At 35.4% G+C, this 24,034-nt stretch overlaps 2 protein-coding genes across 4 annotated transcripts in view; one reads left to right on the forward strand and one right to left on the reverse strand.

The window, feature by feature from the left end:
* LOC139777884 (phospholipid phosphatase 1) overlaps window positions 1-17,043 on the reverse strand; it is a 35,923-nt gene extending 18,880 nt beyond the window's left edge. The window contains exons 1-2 of one of the 3 annotated variants that reach the window (XM_071715553.1): window positions 16,810-17,043; window positions 4,183-4,345 (exon numbers count right to left, since the gene is read on the reverse strand). In XM_071715553.1, the coding sequence (XP_071571654.1) occupies window positions 4,183-4,345; window positions 16,810-16,815 (169 nt within the window). In that variant the 5' untranslated portion in view covers window positions 16,816-17,043. Of the gene's footprint in view, window positions 1-4,182; window positions 4,346-9,249; window positions 9,268-9,705; window positions 10,125-16,809 lie in introns of those variants that run through there. The other 2 variants (XM_071715556.1, XM_071715554.1) reach the window with 2 other exon arrangements.
* Window positions 17,044-19,263: 2,220 nt separating this feature from the next.
* Snx1 (sorting nexin 1) lies at window positions 19,264-22,429 on the forward strand. Its single transcript, XM_071715543.1, has 7 exons — window positions 19,264-19,600; window positions 19,837-20,088; window positions 20,164-20,410; window positions 20,495-20,659; window positions 20,753-20,874; window positions 21,216-21,515; window positions 21,595-22,429. Exons 1-7 carry the CDS (start codon window positions 19,499-19,501, stop codon window positions 21,940-21,942), a joined length of 1,536 nt encoding a protein of 511 aa, XP_071571644.1. The 5' UTR covers window positions 19,264-19,498; the 3' UTR covers window positions 21,943-22,429.
* Window positions 22,430-24,034: the final 1,605 nt, after the last annotated feature.

The raw sequence follows: 24,034 nt of genomic DNA on the forward strand, positions 1-24,034 counted from the left end.
ACAATTTAACGAAGCACGTAAATCTTCCACTACGCAAACTGAAATTGACGACTTTCCTATTTATCTTACATATAAATTTGGCCTGACTCATCTTATCAAGTCACGGAAAATATTCTGCGTCACATATGAATAATTAAAATTCGTCGAAATAAATTCTGCGAAATTGGAATAAATCACATTATGTTTCACGCGCGTATTTCTCTTTGCGTTAAAAAAGGATCTTATCGATTAATCGCCGAAACAGTCACACTTGAACAATCCGAATATATTCTGTGTAAATGTGCGTGTCATCTTTTTTCTCATTTTTATATGACAGATAAAACTCATTAAATTTGCTCACAGCGAATGAATCATCTTCGAAGTAGAAGCAAACAAACTCGATCGGGAATCAAATATCCAACCTGATTAAATATCACCCTTGTTTTTTCTTTGTGATACATCTCCGGATTCGTGGCAGCCTTGATCTTTCGTGCTGAGTGACTATTGCTATCATATATACATATATAGAGATGAACGAGACGAGCAAATTACGGAAATTAAGTGCCCTTTGTCACACTTTCGCGACGGGGGATATCTCATCGCGGCGGAGGGAAAAATGAGTAGACGAGTAGGGAATTGCAACATGTATCGTGATTCATTCCTAATGCATTTCAGCGTGTAGCTATGTAAGCCGGGAAACAGTGGGATGCCTTAACACGATACACCGTTGAAAATGTTCTTCTAAAAATTTAATCATAATATACAAAAAATATTATGTATATCTATATATTAATATAATTATATGCAATATGTATTAATATATTTATATATGCTCAGCTGCGGCTTTGAAATCATCGAAGTACCAACATTTCTTATTGATTTTATTATCTAGCAATACCAATATTATCATATTTCGCTATTCTAATAATTATTTCAACGATTATAAGTATGCATCTTATATTCGATGAATATTATTTTATTATATTTATTACTTTATTTTGTAATCATATTTTTTAACACATTTTATCGGAGAGGTCACTCTTTTCTCAGTTAATATTCAAAAAATTATAATCTCAGTAGCTCGTTATATAATTTTCCATTTCGCGGATCTTGCGTGCTTACGGACGACCGTTAAATCGCACGATCCAGCATCGGTCTCGTGATCAAAAAGATGGACCGGACAACGTTTTAACTTCCACGTGGTCCGGCGTCGTACGTGTGCGCGGGCACATTTACGGCATTTACGCCCCTAGGACGATCCCTAAACTCAAATTAGCCTTGAGTTCTCCTTAATCCGTTCCTGACTAACCGTGCGTGTCACGCTCGCTGCATATGTGCGAGCCGGAGAGGAACGGGCGATGAGTGGCACACATCTGTAAGCCACAAACGTTGCGGGGGAGAACACAACACCCACCAGTGTGACATACATGGCTGCGTCGTAATCGTTTATAAGAGGTTAAAGCCCTGTTTCATACTTCGGGATACATATTTTTCTCCTTCTTCCTCTTTTCCGTTTTTTTCTCTTGCGAAAATCTGCGCAGAGTTCATCCGCGAGACATGTGATTAAGTCGGCACAAGGATAGAAGAAGAGGATAAAGAAGTTCAGTCATCCCTCCCTTCCTCCCATCGCCGGGAATAACATTAATCTAAAATTAACTTATTTAATTTTTACTTAATTATATGGACATGACTCTTGTCAAATTAGAATCATTAAGATCGAATAAATCTAATTTAAAATAATTCACTATAGATATGCATGCGTAAAAAGGAAATGTATCTAATTGTAAGTTTCTTTTTTACTTTTCGCCGTCTTTTTGCAACATCTCATCAGTCATGGTGACATCTTATCAAGATAAGTATATTTTAGTTTCTTACGTAAAGATAATTGCGTACGCAAAATAGTCAACTTTGATTATAACTCGTTCGAAATGAATATTAGTCTTATCATGTTCGTTATCTTGGATATTCTTTCTGCATATAAGAGAGACTTGGCTCATTAAATAACATTCGTATACGCTTGTATTGTCGCATCACGTATACGGTGCTTAGAACGCGAGATCGTGCAGCTCATTGCCATCATTACGCGACAGATGCACAGGGGTATTTAAAGCGACACGCTCGTAAAAATTCTAATTAAACACCCGCCCGTAATATATTGCATTACACAAAGCGGCACACCCGTAAAAATTCTAGTCAAACACTCGTCCGTAATATTGCATTACACAGTTCGTGGTTTCCCTGTCAGGCTTCATTACACGCGCGGTTTCACCCTCGGCGAATGCGCTCCCATGCAAAAGACTGCACTCGTACCGCATAAGCGACAGGAGAAAAAAAACGAAGAGAAAAAAAGAGAGAGAGACAAGCCACCTCGGTCAGAATTCGATTCTCGCGTTTCTATTCTGCGTCTGTGATTCGTCTGACGTATCGAATAACGATTGATTAGAAGTGACCGAGAATCTAAAGTTAAATGTCGATAGATGCAAAAGCTTTACCTCTCTTTTTATCGATACACAAAATTATTAAAAGTATTAATTAAATTCAATTTAGTTATCCTATAACAAAAAAGGTCGTCAAGTGTAATAAATAATAAAAGAAAAATAGATCTAAGAACTCTCCATTTTTTATAAAAGCATTATAAATGATAAATTTTTATAAAATTTACATTTTATTCAACTTTCCTATTTTATGACTTCTCCTCGTTTATAAATATAAATATATCTCTTGATGTTTTTTTCAATCGAGAAGAAAGTTAGCTCACAATTTTATAAACGAGATAGTTGCCAGCGAGAATGCAATGCTCGCGATTAAATTAACCATAACAGCGCGCCAGTTTCCGCGAAGTTTCGCGCTTTTAGCTGTTCAGGAAGAATGCGCGGCATGTACTTCCGACTATTCACGGTTTGCTTGCTAATGCAATAACGCCAGACGCGCCAGTTAACAAGCTAACACTTCCTCCCGTCGGGCGTAAAGACATGCACATTCGCCGGTTACGAATATTTATGGGGCTAATAAAAGCCATGCCGCGCTCAATTAGCGAAATGGGCTTTAAATACTAGATTTGGCAAATTGGCTATCATAGACGGAGTAGGCAGTATGACTTGCATCGAGGAAGTAACCGCAAAATTCAATTTGAAATTCCCCATCCGTGAGAAGAATATATGTCTGATAAAAGGGCAACGATAGCGCGAGTCTTTTCTGAGAGAAATCAACCAGCTATGGATTCATATAGCAAAGCCGAGTGTATCAAAATCTGAAAATTGTCGAATACATATAGGTATGCGGATAATCCTCGAGCTCACTTTATGGAATTTCGGTGCAAACGTGAAATTACATTCACGGCGGGAACGCACAATAAATGAAACTTCAAAATTCAATTTACGGGAATTACGTGACAAAATGATTATTTCCGCAATCTTTAATCGCGAATTTCGTAAAGCACGCCGGTACTCGCGTATTGATGAAATTTCTTAATTAATGAAATACTGAGGAGAAACGATTATAAGCTTTTGCCGAAAAAATAATAAATTAGTCTCTTCCACGCGGAAGAGAGCAAATAAACTCGACTTGAATATTTGTAGAATTGCTGCATAAATAATACACAATTTCTCTTGTGATGACTTTTTCCTCTTTTATCGTAATTTTTGTTAGATAACGAATTTTATTGGATATCGAGACGAACAAGGATAAGCGAAGAACAAAATAATATATAGATCAACATAAATGCGAGAAAAGTAATTATTATCTTTCGTTATATCGAGTTTGTATCTCTGTGAAATTAATATCCCATTTTCAAAATTTTATTATATATATTTGTAATATAATTATTAATTAGGTAGTTCTGATTCTTTTCCAAAGAGTTCTAAAGTAGCCCAACACAATTCGAGAAGAACTGAGGTTAAAAGCAAAAAACAATTTAAAGAAAACGGGACGCCAACTTTATGTTTCCGTTATTTGGAAATTGATCTCACGACTTTTTTTTCAATCAGAATATCGATTTAAATTATAATATTTTTAGTCATCTATCTTTTCGGATCCCTATCTTTTGCACTTAAGAACTCTTTTCGAAATTCTTATCAAGAATTCTCGAACGCTTTAAAAACGAGAAAGCTGGGGAATCGATTGTATCGAAATTCTGAAAACGGAGTAGTGCTTAAATCGCAGAGATCAGAGATAGTTCAAGTACGGTAAGAATCCGGGACTTACTTCCCAACGCCAGGGCCAGATCCACCATGTATATCCAGCGTAATGTTTTTCTGCAAACACTCATGATCTTTTCGGTGCGGGACGCCGTTATGTTGTTGATGTCCTCCACGGTTTCCTCCGCCAACGTTATAGTGCTGCACCTCGTCAACTGCTCTGTAGATCTCTGAAAAAAAAAAGGAAAGAATTTGTTGAAAGATTGACACACAGGTTAAACACACACTGTCAGAGATATGAAAAATATGAAACGTAAGACGTAGTAATACACAGATTAGTTAACAGCGCGCGCATTCTCTTCCGAAATATCATGCTTTATATTATATTTTATTATATAATAGATAATAGCATTATGTAATCCTATATCTCGAATTTCCCTACTCTCGGTACAGTATCTAGATTTCTAGATGATCAAATTGATCGGCCGGCTTGATTACGATTTATAATACATCGAGTAAACTATTACCCGCTGAAGTCACGCTTATGTGACTTCATATCGAAGTCCAAAAGACGGGGTGAGTTTTGCTAATGACGCCGATGACGCGTGTGTCGACGGATTGAATAACATGATACATGAGTGTTGCTACATGCCGATCCGCGATATACCGGTCGCATCGGTTTTCCACCGCAAGCTGTAGTCTCGCGCGAGATGCAAGCGAGTTATTTATTTTTTTTTTAACGTGGCGGTGCGTTTTTCGTAAAGTGATCCCCTGTCAACGGATCGCCCGTTTCGACAACACGACAACTTAATCGAATTACGCTTCGTCGGAAAACATAAAGCAACTCGTTTCGTTGACCGTATTATCGTGGATGTTATCGCTAAACGAGAGCAGCGCAATAATTTTCTTTATCATGGCTTGCGTATTAAAAATCGTTAAACGATATTGGGAAATATATTAATAATGTTTTTGTCGCTAATAACAGCGGTTAACAGATCGCAGATGTTGGAAATTCTATCACGCTGCTTGAACGTCCAACAGGAACCAACCTCTTAACGGCTCCCAGCCGCCCTTGGCATACTTGTCGCCCCCAAACATTAAGCTTTGTTATATCTAAATGTTCTAATGCGATATCACGAAACGATAGCTTTACTTACATTAACATGAATATCAATTTTCGCACGATTATACCAGCGTGAGGAAACTTCGGAGTTTTTGAAAAAATATAAAATTTTGAACGTAAAATTTTAGTAGTATTTTAAACAGCATAATATATTTTATTCACACATATACTATTTTAATAGTATAATATACCTTAAATTATACTATAAAACTTGAAAGAATGTTGTTCGTTCTCAAAATGAGGGAAACAAGATTTATATTCACAATTGTTCATTTTATATGAAACGGCCAGAGCAATAAATAGATATACCAAGTTACTTTTGAATACTGATCAAAATTATTGAAGTAGATACTTTAGCATGCTTGTGAAAATAAATACGTGTAGGTTGAATGGTATTTGATTGTATCTTCTAAATCTTGAAACAGTCGCGTATACAAATAACTTTGTAGCGGGACACGCGCGGGACAAAGACGAAAATGCAGTCGTAAGACGCACGTGAATCACTATCGTTCTCAAAGAACAGAAACATTGCCCTTAAATTTCCTGCCACCAACGTCGCAAAGAAATTATTTCGACCACCTGTTGGATCTACGGCTTTCTTTCACGGCCTACTCCGGTCGTAGTATACACAGTAAAAAATTTTGTGTCAATGGAAGTCCACTCTCAATTTTGTGTTAAAATAACTCATTCATTGTGTTATTTTTGACATTTAGAAATGTTATATCGACATTTATAACATTTCTAAATGTCAAAAATAACACGATGAATGAGTTATTTTAACACAAAATTGAGAGTGGACTTCCATTGACACAAAATTTTTTACTGTGTATACGTGCAACTCTAAATCACTTCAACCCGTTTTTTCTACTTCTTGGCAGAACATCGTTCATGAATTCGAATGGATTTGTTGTGTACTTCCGATGAAAAAAAAACAATACATAGGTTGTGAATATGCTTTGACTAACAATAGCGGATGGGGCTAAGTCAAACCCTAATGTCATCTGGATTTAAAGAATTTCTTCTGTGACTCCCCGCTGGTTTATGAATTTAAGTCAGTTTCGGCCCAATGGTATGCACCGGACTTACGAGACTGCTCACCTTTTTTTGGACCCTTAGTTTCAAGCAACATACAGTCCCAGGATCCGTATCTTTTATGGGCTAATGCAGGATAGTGGACATAAAAAATATAGGACATAAAATGTGTAGGCTGTCCTCACTTTCTGTCCCGCATAATCGGCAATTCTTTTGCTCAGTAAGTTCGAGTTTGAGCCTTGAAGGTCTTGTGAGGTCAATTCCAATTCTCAGTTTGTTTCTATTGCCATATACATTGCCAAAAATTCCTTCGTCCTATTTGACAAAGGATTCTTAGCGGTTTGGATTGTTTGCAGCCACCCACGGCCTCTGATGAGATCAGGTGCTTCTACCCCAAGTGACTCTCTTCATGGTTTTTTTTTTACCAACAAAAGAAGACATCGACAATCTGTTCAGCCGGGTCGATCTGAGTTCCTAGCTGTGCCAGCATATCGCCGAGTATGATTTGATTAATTTTACTCGGAAATTGTACATGTTTGCTTATACATCCTTAATATACAAGACATCTCATAAAATTTGCACGAAATCTTAAAATTCTTCGTTTTTAATGAAAAATCCAGAGCGTAATAGCTTTCTTGAATTTTGAACCTCAATTATTGTAATGTATTGTAATGCTTAAATACAATTTCTACATTAAGGTCAATTTGAAATTAATTTAAAAATCGAATTTTGTAATATATTACGACTATTCAATTTTTCAAATCTTAATCAAAATTTTAATTTAAAAAAAATAGTTTTTTTTCTTTTTTTTTTAATTTAAATGTATGCTTCTCTCTATTCTGTTCAATGTTGCTGAAATACAATGCACATAGCGAAAACGTATAACTTTTAGCTGGCTTTACCATCGCATTCAAATTTTACTGTAAATATATATATATCCGCGATATATTCTTTACAACTCGAACTTTTGCTGTAAATCCAGGATGCAATCTTTCGTCCATCGTAAATAGAGGTAATAATAATCGAGCGTGTTCCGAGCGGAAAATCCGGCGATTAATCGGACGTCGTCGTATAGATTGCGGTACATCGATTAACGACACTTGTGCTCTAAAACGCGATAATACATCCGCGTTTCGCGGAGGGGGACTAGGTACGCGTCCAACTCGGTCATCCACTATGAAATAATTAAGGGGAAAACGACCGCGGGGCCCCGTTGGACAACATCGAGGGGTTTCGCGTATAACGCGAGGGGGCCAAACGTTGCGTACGCGTTCCTGCGACTTTCTGCGCATCATTTTTCATTACTCGCGTCAATTCGAGGCTCGCGGGTGTCGTTATTCCCCCTTTCCCATGATAAATTTTAATCTTTTTACGTCCGCCGTACATATTTGCACAATTCCAATCTCGCGCGTGCTATTTCTACATATTGTTAATCATCATGCGCATGTTGCCCACCGATAAAATACAACCTATGCACGAAATCTTCTCCGTTTTCTGAATAAAAAATCCAGAGCGTGATATCTTTCTTTTTAATCTCAATTATAATTTTAAATCTTAAAAATTAAATTTAATTAATTAATTAAAAATTAAATTAAATTAAATTAAAATTTAAAAATAAAAACGCAAAATGCAGTTGCAATACGATCTTGAGATCAATCTTCGATCGGTTTTCCTTCTGAATTTATCTTCCGTCCGAATTTTAATAAATAAGTATAGCAAGATAATTATAGAGGAACATGTACACAGAAAAAAAAGAAGTATCAAATCAGCACTGATATACTTGTATGTACACAAGAATATATAATCTTTTTATAAGAATTTTAACTTTTGATTTCAACTTCTTTTTTATTGAACCATATAAAACTTCATTTAACTATATAAATGACTTCATTCATTCAAGCAAGTTTTCTTCGTTTAACGCAATATAATCTCATTTCAAGATTATATATTGCATATATACAAGCTTATCAGTGTTGATTTGACACTTCTTTTTTTTCTGTGTACAATTACATATTACAAAAAAATAAATTATTTTATTTATCGTCAAGAAGCTGATTATTAAAGTAGCGAATAAACGAATGAGCTTCGATTGCAATTAATTGGGTGCGAAGTATTTGTAAGAAACATTTCGTAGATTCTCTCACGTGCGCCGACGGCAGTAAAGGATTCAACAGATAGTTAAATCTGTCTTGAAAGCGATATTGCTGCACAATAGCGCAATCAATTTCGGCAGATCAGCGAATGACAGTTCCCACAATCTGATTCAAAAGTTTATAAATTGGTAAAGTTTTCATTAGCCTTTTAACGCGTCATGTGTATACGTATTAATATTAATAAACTGTGGTATAGTTTGATAAATTATGTAATAACTACTGTGTCGGATATTACGAGGTAAAAATTATCCGAGATACGACAGATAATGCGTTTTCTATCTGTTGATAAATGGAATTATCTACAACTTAATGTGCAAACATACAGGTGCTATCGGCACCATTATTCGACGCATCGAATAGTGCACATTCCGACTACAGTCGTTGCTCGGAAAAAAAAATGAATATTTACGTTCGGCCGCATTCGTAATTTTTCGACGCAGCAAGCGTAATAATCATTACGGTTAGCTATCTTTTCCAAAAGCTGTAATTTTTAGATATATGCCGATATACTTTTTCGTTATCGAGAATATCCGTTTTCACGTAACGTTAGATAAAACACGTTTACGGTCGATTTGTCGGTTCAATGTTCGGTGAAATATACCGGCAACAAAACTGCCGTTGCATGTTGCAACAACGCGAAATAAAAAAGGAAAGAAGAAAGATATATGACAATCGCGACAGACAGATATTTTAATTATAGCTGGCAAATAAAAAATTCGAGCCGTATTATGTTAATTAGTTACGCATGAAGCTGAATTATGTATATAAACGTGGTACATGGGCGTGCTAGAGGGCGAGATAAACAATACTAAATTTGCATATTTACCATTGTATGTACATTACGTTCGTCTCTTACATTTTTTTACGGGCACGTCGCGTCCCCTTCTCTTCTAATTTTTTGACGTGTAACTCTAAATTCCGTCAAAAAAGTAGACTGAAAATATATTATAAAAAATATAAGAGAATTATGACGCGACTATGAGAAATGCTCGTTATTTTTTTGTTAATCTGATCTTTTTGAAATATATCGCTTTCGAAATTAGATTTTACGACAATAAGTCGGTAGAGGTACGTATTTTGCACTACCCCTCCCCCCTCCAAACCTGCCAAAGTTTTCATTGGGGTATTGAAACAGGTAGACCGTACGCAAGAGATGTGTACACACGTCCTACATAGAATCCAACCAGAGCTAAGTTTAGAACGAAATGTTACAGGTCACGAGGCGCACTAAGCACACGACAAATTATCATCGACTATTCTCAGTGATAACGCGAAGGAGTACCTGCGTGAGCTGCACTCAATCCCAAGATCTAGAACTTATCATCGCGCATCGTTGTCGACTGGACTGACCACAGCTCGCTCGTCGGAGATAACTTGATTGTCGCTTCTCACCTGGCCGCTCGATAAACGTGGAACTTGCGAATTTGCGCGCGACAGCGAGGCCGATCGGAGTCGGTCAAGCTCATCGCCGGAACTCGTAAAAGGGCTTTGAAAAAAAAAAGAAGAACAGTTTCGCACACCAAAAAAAAAATGTGCACACGTGCGTCCGCGAAATCGTTCGCGAAATCGGGATCGCGGCGGGTCGCGATCTCAGCGAGGGGATCTTCCGGCAGGTCTAACGAGACCGACGGTCAAGCTGCAACTGCTCGCCCGCCAATGAGTCGTACCTCGCATCTCCAATCAACTACTTCCTCGCAAGCTCAAATTAAATGTTCTCTCTACCCACCCTGCTTCCCCACTACCATCACCAACCACCACCATCGCCGTCATCACCACCAACGTGGTTTGTCGTTGTCGCGGCTGCCGAACGGACTCCCGCGTGTTCTCGCTCTGCTCACGGTTTACGGTTGCGTCGCGCATTGTGCGAGTAAGACCCTCTCTCTATCGGGGGGCCCTTCGTATCCTCCGGCCCCCTCTCGGATCGTCGGACCCCAGGGTGAACGAGGTTCGAGTCGGTCGGATCCGAAAATGCGCCGCGTCGCATCGTGCAGATGTGCTCTCTGCCCTCATTCGACCTTTTCGGGGTCTTTATGTTGCGGAGACGAAAGGAAGAATTAATTCTTGCTTGTTTGAGATGGATTTATAAATGTATCGAGTTCGCGCGATGTGACGTTAATTTAGCTCGTTGTATAGTTTATCAGATTCAATATTTAATAATAGGAAATATATTGTAATAAATTATATAAATAAAATTTAATATAAAATATGAGAGACGTCCTTTTTTGTGTATAAAAAATATACTTGGAATTTCTAACTTTATTATACTTTAACTCCTTTGAGGCCTTTTATATTGTGAACGGAAACAGAAATTGTAATTGTTATTCATTACTAGACTTATATACAATAATTAATTCCGCGTTTATTTGTTTTTTAAATCTAGTATGTAATAATTAGATTTAACAATAATTAGTTTAAATAAAGCAGACATAAAATGTCATATTAAGCAATATTTGTAAATATATTTTTACTTGTTTTTATTAATGCAATATGCGTGTTTTTAATATAATATGCAAGTCTATTTTCAACATACACTGTTGAAAATAGAGGTCCTGTGTGTTAAAAAAAGTCCTTGTTAAAATTTTTGTGTAAAATAATCAACACATACGTGTGTAGATTTAACATATGCCTGCTATGTTAATTGAATTTTACAAATTCAAAATGTAAAATAATTAAAATAACTTAAAAAATATGTTAAAGTAACACAATTTGAACGTATTTATTAATTAAAATTTACAGAAAAAGAATGTTGATTTTACTCTATAAAAGAAGTAGGAATAAAAATTTACAGAAATAGAGTGTTGATTTTATCTTACAATCTCAACTTCAACATAAAAGTTATGTTAATTGTACACATAATTAACTTCAAATTACGATCAGAATTACATTTCCTTTCTGTTGAAATATTTTAACATAATATCAGTGTTACCACTTAACACATCCATATTATGTTAAATTAACACAAAAATTTGAGTGGACCGTTTTGGACATGTGATTTATGTTATATTTAACACAAATTTTCCAACAGTGTACGGCATAATATAAAAACAGATGGATGTAGAAGAAAATATTGTTTTGATATTTAAAGTAATCAAATACCGAAAATTATTTCTTCATTTGTTGAAATTAGCAATTTAATTCTTATATAGTATAATTCTTATATAACAATTTAATTATTATAAGTCAGTTGTAATGTAGTTAGTAATTTCATATTTAGTATCATATTTAGCGTCATATGCTGATCTTTTACATCGAAATAAGTATATCATCACATTCATCACATAATCTGTATATTAAGCACACAGTGGCGCAATCACAATCGATTTAATGATTGAATCTGATTACTCTCTACAAAGGCAAAGTAAGCTGTTCGATTTCATTTGCTCTCCCATCAATCGGATAATTCATTTCTAACAAAATAAATTATAGCGGTGCATTCATATGTCAAATAGGTATGAAGTTGAAAAAGTCAGCAAAATCCAGTTTCTTCTAATTTACTATTTCTGGCAAGCAGAGCGATACAACAAGACCCAACAAGCTACCTTTCTTCGTAGATTTTTTCGCTTTTGTTGCAAATGTCACATATTATACGTTATACTTCATCAAACCTGAGACTGATGATATAGTTGAATCGAGTAAAATTTCCAGTACATTATCAATAGATATTTCTTGATGTTGTTTGTATAAGATATAAGATTATTATTTTATATTAATTAATGTGCAAACAGAAAATTGGGAAAGTATCTTGTAATTCTACAGGAGTGCTTCTACCTCATTTGTTAGGAATCTCAAACAAACTATTTTACCTGTTAAATTGTTTACCAACTCAGAATTGATCTTTCCTTCAAAATGAAAATATTAAGGTAAATGTCCCAATTAGTGACGTAGTAACCTCATCGTAATAATAAATTGATAAATTAATAATATACATGTTAAAGAAGGTATACAAAATTGATTTTGTTAGACAGCTTGAACATTTGGGATTTTAATTGTGTTATCTTTTTTTTATTTATGGACAGATTTTAATTTGTTTATAATATTTTCTCAAAAGTAGCTGAAGTACTATTTAGTGACATTTCAGTTTGGTTTTGTCCCAATTTATAACATATACATGCCTCTGACAGGCGACAAACATATAAACGTCCCTATTACTGACAAAAGGTATATATATTAACATTCTTATTACTGATTATATATTACTGATATTACTGTTTTTATAAGAAATATTAAACACATTTAATAATACCGTTTTGTATTTAACATAATTTATTTATCGCCGGCATCGCCAGGTACTCACACTTTTGCGGGAGTCACACTAACCTCTCCGGGACTGGAAGCCTAATATTAGGCGTTGGAGTGGCGCCGTCTTTTTCGTAGTTCAACTGACAAGGACAAAAATGTTCTAGCACTAAAACTAAAAAGATCGTCCAAAAAAGGGGCCGGTCTTGTAGAGGTTAAGGAGCCTCCTCCTCCCGTGACAGTTTTCTCTTCGGAACAGTATAATAGTTACTCGGATATCATAAATTGGTACAGAATTATATGAGTGTTCCTATTACTGACTTAAACATGATAACTTATAGGTTAAGAACTTACATTTATACTATTTATTAAATTGTACAGAGGTAAGTTATGATATTGATGCTATTTTTTAACTTTATAATAAATAAGATTTATAAACTACATGTTCTTTTTAGAAATAGATACGTTTATATCATTTTATATGTATTTATTTCGGAGTTGTCAGTAATAGGAACAAATAGATATTCTAATACCGATTAGTGACATATATGAATTAACTACGAAAATTACGAACCTTGATATTTTTCTGCTTAGAAATATTCTTAACTTTCTCTCGACTTGACAAAACAATTCACTTACTTCAAGTTATTTAAAGCATAACTGCATAGACCCAGCAAACAGACATCTCGAATCAACAGTCAGTTTCTAAGATGACGGAGAGCAACTGCGTTCAGACTGTCGCCGTCAGTGTACGCTTGTAATTATGATGTTTTAACATTCATTACGGCTTTTAATTTTATTCAAAATGTATTATAATCGAATATAAATAAAATTTAGAGTCTGAATACATATTTAGAATAAATATTGGATCCGTATTAGTTGATTTATTAAGGAAAATGAGTGCGATTGTCATAAATTGGGACACCGTCAATAATTGGGACATTTACTTAACCGAGTTTGTTGTAACTTTACAATTTTTAAGTTTAAGCTGAACAAGCATATGAAAGTACTCGAATAACAGTATATTGTACATATGCATTGCATAATAATGTTTGTACATGATAGCATGAGTTATATACAGCACGTCTAGATAAAATTTGTGCATTTCTTAAATCAACATTAAATAGTGCGCACGCGCACACAGATACACACACACACACACACACACACACACACACACACACAATATTGTATAGAAATTTTTTATTGAAGTGAGAGATATATTACGAAAGTATACAACAGTCATGTTCCGAAATTAAAATGTAAATTTTGCTCAGTTAATTTTGCCTAATCACTGCATGTGTCATACAAGTTATTTTCCTAATTACATCAATATGAATCGCAAGAAATCAAAGACGTGTAAAGAAAAAGTAAAATGGAAGTTATAGTAAAATGGCAAGAATCATATGCAATTGCACAACCTATATAGAAACAAATCTACTATGTATTCATTATATAAAATGCAAAAAAGATAATACATAATGTAGTGTATGGTCAATAAGAACAATTAACTGGGAGAAAAGGGGAAATATATTTGCTACACAGCAGCATTAATTATATTGAATTTTTAATATTCAGATTATTTAATATTTAACTATTTAATTTTTAATATACTTACAAAAAAAGTTTATCCAGAACAGTGCCGCGGAATATTAACTCTTTTATTCTCAAATTATTTAATAGCTATACAAACAAAGTATTTGTTTATATTCTTTCGTTTAAGAACTTTTCTACGTATTTTATTTTTATTTTATTATACTATGTATAATAGAGTTTGCATTGTGAAATTATTGTATATGATGAAAACCTTTATTTTTAACTTTGATAAGTCATAAAATATTTCAAGAAAGTTATTTTGCAAGACTTTATTGTATTTATGATAACTCTTATCACCAAGCCGTAACGACAATAACTAAAACATTCTATTTTACCTTATTTTACCGAGTTGTAAAATACGTATCAAGATATGTACATACGTGTTATCTATACAAACGTAAAGTCGTGACAGTCGTAGAAAAGACTAAGGAACTAATATACATATATTCACCGATATGAAAATATAGACAGCAACAATATTTTATTTCATAATTCTAAATACGCAGCCATATGGCTACAATGGAAACGAAAAGGTTAAGAAATAATAATTTTAAAATTTATTGCAAGGAAGAAAAGGTGTTGTATGATAAAATGGGCTAATTTCGTATCAATTCGATTGTTAGTAAAATCTAATTAGAAACTAATAAATAAAGTAACTCAGGCAGTAGCTGTATAATTTTGGCAAATTTATTTAATTTAAATATACTCTACGCTCGTGCATGTGCACACAGCGCTGTTTTTGTATAAATATTCACTATATGTTGCATAATTTATATGTTTTCAAACCATGAATATTACGAACGTTCGCGAATGCTTTTACGTGTCCGTATATATTTTTGTGAAAAATCCACAAATTACGCATTGTTAAAATCCACATCGAAATTAAAGAATATAAGATTTTAGTTTCGTGTGAAAAAATAAGTTTCCGCGAAAACTTGTTTGTTTGCGATAATTTACGTGTAAAAACTTAAAAACTACCGAGATAGATGAGATCAATTTCAAAAAAGGAGGCTGATTAAAAAATCTATATTGTTTACGTAGATTACGTTCGTCCTTCATTCTAGAGTAGATTGCTAATCAACAGTCTTTTCTAACTAATCAGCAGTTTGAGGTATAATATGTATGATTATTAGGGTTCATATGAGACTAACCATTAGTCTAATTAACTACTAACCGTTACTTCCGTAGACCAACCTCTTAATTAACCGTTAGGAGATCAGTGATTAGTAACCTACAGCGAACAGCGTATCTGAAGAAATATTATATATTCAAGATGCTCATTCGAGAGCTTAAAAATCGCGAAAGACGAAAGAAGAATTGAATCAACATAAATAAAAAATGAATAAAATTGATTTTCTCTGTAAAAAGTAGATTGAGATAAATCGATAAAAATTGGTTTTGCGAAATCATGACAGTTCGAATCCCCAAAATTGGAAATTCTTGAGATTATCAAATTTCTTTTTCCATTTCCTCTATGGAAGATAAAAAGTATCAAGTATCTCACGGAAAACAAGTATCTATATATATTTCTTTCTGTTGGCGTCTACCTACATCGTTAAATCGACGACAGAAAGATACAAAATCAGAAATTTCGAAACTAATCTCAAAACATTGAAGGAAACAGGTATATTAAGCTATCTAAGCCAAATTATCAGAACAAATTTTATATAGAATTAATTTGCTAATTATTTGCTATTTTTTGCTTTTAAAATTAATTTTTTTGCTCCAGCTATTAAAAAGTTACGAAGGGCTGGATAGCAAATAATTAGCAAATTAATTCCATATAAAATTTTTTGTGTTCTGAAAATTTGGCTTAGATAGCTTAATATACCTGAAGGAAACGTGAGAGCATAAGCATTATTCTTTCTCGCTTATTTGTTAAATTAACGACATAACTCAAAAATTGTCATTTTTTAGTTGTTTGCAAAATTTTAATAATTAAAAACATTGAAACTTATCTTCTGGAAAATTTCGTTTTCTTAGTTGTGTCATTGTTGCAGCAAATGAGCGATTTATTGTACATATAACTATGAATTTTTTGTTTTTTTCATTTAATTACGTATCTTTCAAGACTCTTGTTCAACATCTTTCAGATTTCTCTCGGAATGTCTCTCCTGTCCGCTCGAGCCATTTCATAAATCCGATTCCTTTTGCTTTTTATCAGCCGGGAACCGGGAACTCGTTCGCGCAATCGTAACCGCGCGAAGCGAGACGCGAAACGGGAATTGCGGGAAATTCCAAAAGCACGTCACGTTCGCGTCGCAGCGTCCGCTGCATATTCATGAGATGCAGCTAAACAAGAATTCCCAATCGCGCGCGTTCAAGGAGAATCGAGGGAAAGAAAGAGAGAGAGAGAGTGAGAGAGAAGAAAAGAGAGAGAGAGAGAGAGAGAGAGAGAGAGAGAGAGAGAGAGAGAGAGAGAGAGAGAAAAGAAAAAGAGACGTTTCCTCGACGCGTTTTCGATCGTTTCTCTTTTCGATCGACGCTCTTTTCTCTCGACTCCCTCGAGCGCGCGTAAAAATACGTGCAGAATCAAAAATTGAAAATATCTCACCTCCATTCTCGTAGCTTCCTAGCGATCCTCGAGTATCCCGAATAGCAGCGCGGTCAGCAAATATATCTCGAGTCGACGATATCCAGTCTGCGGGATCAGGACACCTGTCCTGATCGCAGGTATCCTTCCTCGCGGATCGTTTACACTTTATTGGAGTAAAGTGGATGCGAAGTCCGGACGGTCCGGACGTAGCAAGGGACCGGACCTGTCACATACGTGACAGCACGCTGACACACACTGACTCAATACTGACACTACTCGTAGCACTTGCAGCGTCCGCGTCACCGCCGCCGTGATTCAACCATAGGGAGGTGAAAGCGGGGGGTCTCCACCCCCTCGTCCCCGTCGCGTAGCTGCTACCAGTCCTTCGGTTCTTCGGTATTCGCGGCATTCCGCGAACGGTCGGTACGGAAGATATTCTACTCTCGCGTACCGACCATGTGCTTTCACTTTCTGCAATTAAAAAATAAGACAAACATTATAATTGGAAAACTAGAAAGAAAAAGAGAAGAGTACAAAAAGGTTCAACGACAAAGCACAAATCCACGTTGAGCCTTCTTGGGACATAAAATGTCCACTTTTCTTTTTTTACTTCTCTCTCATTTTTTTTTACTTTTTGATTTACTCTTATATTTCCTAAATTTTTTTATTGGCACAAAGAGCGAATTATTTTCTCATTTGCAATATTTCTTTTCTCGTTTCTATACTTAAAGATTATAAAGTATCGAATTAATCTTAATTTTCGTTAATCACAGTTAGGTACGTCCTCTTTATAAGGCTGTGGGTAAATCCCATGTTTTCTTATGCATTTTAATTTATCTTTATTAGCTAATACAGTACCACTTTCTTGTCTTTCTAGGATTCCAGAAAGGATGCTGCTTTTAAATAAATGTCTTGTTCATAGTTGCGAGTTTTTACATATCTTTCTACTCTTTCTTTTTACTTACTTTTCCCGAAATTTTATGACAGAAAGATATCTTTCATCGTCGTTATAGATTTCGTCATTATAGTTGCTTTCCATTTACTCAAGTGATCTGAGTCACTCAGTTATGTGAGTATTTTATACTCAGGTAAGATAAGTCATTTTGTACTTACCTGTTTATTTTGGTGACAATAAAGCTATCGCATAATAATACAGATTCGTAGCCTCACTTTTAATGTGAGTCTATTTAGATTCATTAAAGCACACTGTCTCGATTGTGGATAAAAACTCAGTTGAATCTCACTTGCCAGCATGCAAAAAGAACGTGCATTTAACTGAGTTATGACGTCACAAGTGAAAATTATTTGAGTTTTGATGTAAATGGAAAGCAACTATTAACTTGAAATTGCGAATATTATTTTTATCGAAGATAAATACTTATTATAGCATTCAAATAATCTGCAACAATCAATAATATAAAGCGCTTTTAAAAAATTGCAAGGAGAGAAAATATAAATAAAGAAATTTACATATTTTTCAAGTAAACTTCAATTGTATATCTTACAATTAATTCAAATCTTATTTGCAATGTATGATGTTATAAGAATTTCAATTATGAAGGAATAAGATATATTTTATTTGATGTCACAAAATTTATTCAAAAAGAACAAATCTGCTTTTTAAGCCGCTCTCTTTGTGCTTTCTTCTATTTAAATAGCGAAAGAGAAAAACTTTTTCTCCTCTTTCTGTCTTCTAATATACATTTATATGAATTTAATTTTCATATTTTAATTTATTTAAATTGTATCTCAAATTTAATTCGCTTTTACGGGAGGTGGATGATATCGAACCTGTGCAATTATATATGCGTTTTACTTGCATTTTGAATCTTTTTCTTTCCTCCCTTGCAAAATCTGAACAAATATCCATCTAATTATACAAAATAAATACATATGTTGGAGCATCGCGGAGAGTGGAGAGAGAGAGAGAGATGACGAATGAAAGCGTTAATAAAACCATTGCAGTTAAAACGCAGAGATTAAAAAACAGTGCAGAGTACACATAAAAAATATAGGAGTTCCCAACATTTCATATTAAAATTTTTATAATGACCGCGGGGGGCCGGAAATTTTATCTCTGAAAATCATATAAGAACAAAATATCTTCGTTAAAAAATTCCTTTATATATATTATAACGTTGAAATTTCTTGGCAAGCCGGATAAAAAAACTTGACGAGGTCGGATCTCGCTCGCGAGGAGCCGATAGATCGGGAGCCCCTGGTGCAGAAGATTATACTAACTGGATTTGCAGGAAACGCCTTTAAAAAACGAACCTGGAGCTACTCGCCGCATTGACACGCGGACAAGTGGGATGTGACAATAGGATTTTCATGAAACACCGACGTCACCGACGGCCCTGTTCTTCATTAGCTGCGCTATTTTACACTTTCTGTACTTAGGATGAAATAGGCGCGCAATTAGACGTGGGAGAGAAAAGGAGAAAAGGTAAAAAGTGCATATACATCTATACAAAGTTACAAAGGACGGGCCTCGAGTCGCGCGAGCGCTGCGGTACGGTCTCGCTCTCGCGTGGAAGCGAGTTGCAGCTTGCGAGCCTGTAGTACAGCCGCCGGGCGCCGATACCGACAGCGATAATCGACACACTGCGTAATCGTCGTCAGGGGGGCCGATCCCTGGCGGCCACGACGAGCGTAACCGTCGCTGCTCCGGCCCGCTCGCCGCCGTCGCTTGACAGAACCGAGGAAGATGGCCGATATGACGGAGTCGCCGCCTCTGTTCGACACCAACGAGACGAAATTGGACGACCTGGAGGACGACGACGAGGATATCTTCGCGTCCGCGCTGCAGGTATCATCGGCGACCAGCGATTAATCTTTTACGAGCAGAAGGAGCGAAAAAAAAAATATATATATGTATATTGTAATCCCGACGAGCTCCTGTACCGCGATGCTGCGAGAATGATCTGCATTTGTTCGTAGTTGCGCGTAGTTGCGCGAGATTCGATATTAACACTTCACAAAAAAATATATAATAAAAATTCACGGGTTTGCGAGCAAATTGAGCATATTCGCGTTCGTTTGCAGGAACAGAATCAACTGGAGGATGCGTCGCCTTACAACGGAGTGTCCAAGGTCCAGGCGGAATTGCCAAAGCTGTCCCTGCGAGACATGCCGGAGGAGAATTCGTTCTCCTCGATGTCCAGCCCGGCTCCGGGTCCCCTGAGTCCTCCGCTAGGACCGATGAACACGGATATCGGGGATCTTCACGATGTTCCTATCAACGACAACGCGGACAGTCTGTCTACAAACATTATTCATTCTCGATCTTTAGAAGAGGTACGTGTTAGATTGCGTAAAATGTACAATTGTAGCTTTACATTGTGCTATTTATTATGTGCTGTATTTGTGCAGGTCCCGGCAGATATATCTGAAGTTTTTCTGAAGATTACTGTTACCTCGCCTCAGAAGATAGGTGACGGAATGGGTGCCTATGTCGCGTACAAAGTCGAGACGAGAACGAATATGCTTATTTTTAAGAAAAGGAACTTTAGCGTGATTCGGCGTTTCAGCGATTTTCTAGGTCTTCACGATAAATTGACGGAGAAGTATCTCAGGAACGGCAGGATAATCCCACCGGCCCCAGAAAAAAGTGTAATTGGTAGGAATATAAAATTTATTTTTGCTCAGTTTATATATTCGCGGTTGTAGAAAAGTCATCGAGAAACGTGAATTATGTTAACAGGAACTACGAAGATTAAAATGTCCGGGGACAAGAGTCAGGAGCAAAATTCAAGTTCCACTGAATTTATCGAGCGGCGTAGAGCGGCTCTCGAGAGGTATTTGAACAGAACAGCTGCACATCCAGTTCTGAGTATTGATCCTGATTTCAGAGAATTTTTAGAAGCTGGTAAATGATGACAATTATTAACAAGTTACATGACACTTTTAATAAATTATTAAATCCTTTTTCGACTAATATCAATGATTCTTTTTTTTCCAGATGTAGAATTGCCCAAGGCCACCAATACGTCTGCATTGAGTGGTAAAGGAGTAATGCGGCTTTTCAACAAAGTCGGGGAAACGGTTAATAAAATAACATACAAAATGGACGAGAGCGATATGGTGAGATTCCTTGATTGTAAACATATTTCTTCTTGCATGTATTTCCTATGAAGTATCGTGAAACAATTTTTTGTTGCTTGCAATAGGAGGGTAAGGTACGTTCATTTGAAATCATCGTGTGGATTCGTTATTTATCACGTATTTTTTAAATTTAAGTCCACAAGGCTATCAATCAAATTATCATTAATTCTTATCGCACAGTATATAATATCGTAAAAATATATATTACAATAATTTATATCAGTACAGTTCAAAAAACAATAATATATACCAATTGTCATGCATGATTATTTGTTACTTGAAGAGAAATGAAGTGAGTAAGAATCTGTATTCTTTTGCAGTGGTTTGAAGAGAAAACATCGCAGATAGATTCCCTTGATATTCAGTTACGCGCTTTGCATTCCGCGGTCGATTCCTTAACGAATCAAAGAAGGGAATTGGCAAACTGCACTGGTGCTACGGCGAAGTCGATTGCCGTTCTTGGTCACGGCGAGCCGGGAGCGTCTCTTGGCAGAGCTTTGGCGCAATTGGCTGAAACTCTGGAGAAGGTGGAAGTGATCAGGAAGACGCAAAGCAACAGCGATCTCTATCAATTTGCAGAAATGTTGAGGGATTACGTCGCGCTTATTGGTGCAATTAAAGTTGGTGTTTACCATTTACGATTGCATTTGTGTTTTTAATGCTTTTACATTTTTTTCTACATACAACGTTGCTTTACAGGATGTTTTTCACGAGAGAGTGAAAGTCTTTCAAAATTGGCAACACGCCCAGTTGATGTTGAACAAGAAACGAGAACAGAAGGCGCGACTCGAGCAATCAGGCCGAACGGACAAGACGAGTCAAGCAGCTACCGAGGTCATAGAATGGGAGGCAAAGGTGGATAGAGGCCAGGAAGAATTTGACAATATCTCGAAGATGATAAAGGAGGAGGTCGAACGCTTCGAATTAGTCAGGGTGCAAGATTTCAAGAAGCAGCTGATTGAATACCTGGAGTCGATGCTGCAACATCAGAATCAACTCGTTAAGTACTGGGAGAGTTTCTTACCGGAGGCACGAGCGGTGGCGTAAAACATTCCGTTGAAAGCGAAAGGAAGCGATTATTACGATAATAAGGCCGATACCTACCGTATAACACGAAAGAAGAAACTTCTGTGATGTTCGTCGGGACAAGTTACTCGTTCAGTATCAACGATTGCGGCGTATCTTATCAAGAGAATTCTTGGGCTTCGTCAAGAGAGAAGCTCTTCCTCTGTTCCTGCTTTGTTTCAGTTTACATATGAAATGAAATAAAGCAGGAACAGAGGGAGAGCAAACGTGCGATTCGGGGGTATGCCAGTTCACTGGACGTGCAAGAAGAGAAATACATCCTAATTAGACGAACGTAACTAGAAGTCTCAAATTTTTATTACATTTCAATTATTGTCAATATATAATATATTCATTCTTTATGATTACTTTATATCCATATTATATATACATTATACGCAATATGAAATATTATACAATTTGTTAAACAATGTTACTAAATAATAAAGAACAAGCATGGTTATATAAATGTCTGCATTCCACGCGTTTAGCAGGATGAGATACAAATGTAATTACAGACCTAAAAAAATTAGAACTCTTACGTTTGGTAAAACAACTTTGCGACGAGTTGGACGAGTACGTTTAAATTTTGGAAGAGGAAGGGGAAACATTTAAGCGTAAAGTTTAAAAATTGCAGCTAAGAGGCTAAATTCATCATTTTATTGGGACGCAATTGAAAAAAAGAGAAGATAACGCTGAACAGGTGCGCATTTTCCGAGAGGGAAAGAGGAAGAAATAAAAGAATGCGTAACTAAAATGAACAGACTTTATCTTTGTAGTTGCATTATATTTTCTGCAATTACAATGAAATAATTGAAGAAGAAAGATAAATGGTTAAAAAAAATTTAAAAGCGTTTCTATGTTACAAAAAATTTATGAAAACTCATGTATCATCTTTAAGGTTTCAAAAAGTGATTTCTATACTTACATAGGCCAGAACTGTTGCAATTTTTTTTGTTAAGTGTTGAAACGTCAGAAGAAAACTGTAAAAAATGCGAGTTTTTACAAATAATATCATATCTCTTAAATGTGTGGCTACAAGGAAAAGTTGCTCAAGGGTTTTGTAGTTAATGATACTTGAAAGGAAAATACACGAAGAGAACCCCGGTTCAAAAAAGTTAAATTATTGAAGCACCTGAAAATTGGTAATTTCGGTATACGGAAAAAATTAGATTTGGAAACAAAAGCAATTATTATGTTATCGTTTTTGGAAAAGGTTACTTTTTGTTTATTATTCATAAGTAGGATCAATATTTAAAAAACGAAATACATAAAGGACCGATCCAATACACCATGTGGAAGACACTCCTATACTCAAAAAGCCTACTCTCAGGTACCTATATCTTCATGGCTCGTTAATACAAGTTTTTATTTTTTGAATTTGATTGTTCGTGAGCCTATTTACATTACTTAATTATTATTTTTTAATAAATTTAAAAAAAAGCATTTACGTTGGCCAAGAGTGGATTCTTACCATTTACACTTTTTTTATTCTTTATTTCTTTAATTAGCAGGGTTGTAAAGTAACACGTTACCGTTACAAATTACTTTATTTTAGTAATGATTTAGTAATTGAGTTATATTTTTCGGTAGTAACTGTAACGATAACGTATACAAAGGCAGCGTTCAGCAGACACAACTGTTGAGTGTCGTCTTATCAACACGCTACGTTGATTTGTTGGGTCTAAAAGTAAGAGCCAATCACGTTCGATTGCTACTGAGCGGTTTGTTCTGCTGAACGCACCCAGTTACATTTTTTGAGTAACGAATTGAACAGTTACTTTAATCCTTACTTCAGTCTTGGTCTATACAATAGTGAATAGGCGATACGATAGAGCATCAGCTTGTATACTAAAAGTTAATAAAGAATTTTGGTAAAATTCAACGAGTTTGTTTATTTAACAAAAAACTATTAAAATCGTAACTTTTTATCTTTATCTTTATTTGTAATAAATTTATCTTTAATAAGTAGACGTATGGTTGGACATGTTAAATTTAGTTTTTTGTTTAAATTAAATACAGTAACGAAAATAATAACGATTCGTTACTTTTTGAGTAACGGTAACGATATCGA

Source organism: Temnothorax nylanderi, unplaced genomic scaffold, assembly GCF_030848795.1.
Source record: "Temnothorax nylanderi isolate EJ_2023f unplaced genomic scaffold, tnyl_v1.0 TNYL_tig0167_pilon, whole genome shotgun sequence".
In the NCBI taxonomy this organism is placed as follows: domain Eukaryota; kingdom Metazoa; phylum Arthropoda; class Insecta; order Hymenoptera; family Formicidae; genus Temnothorax; species Temnothorax nylanderi.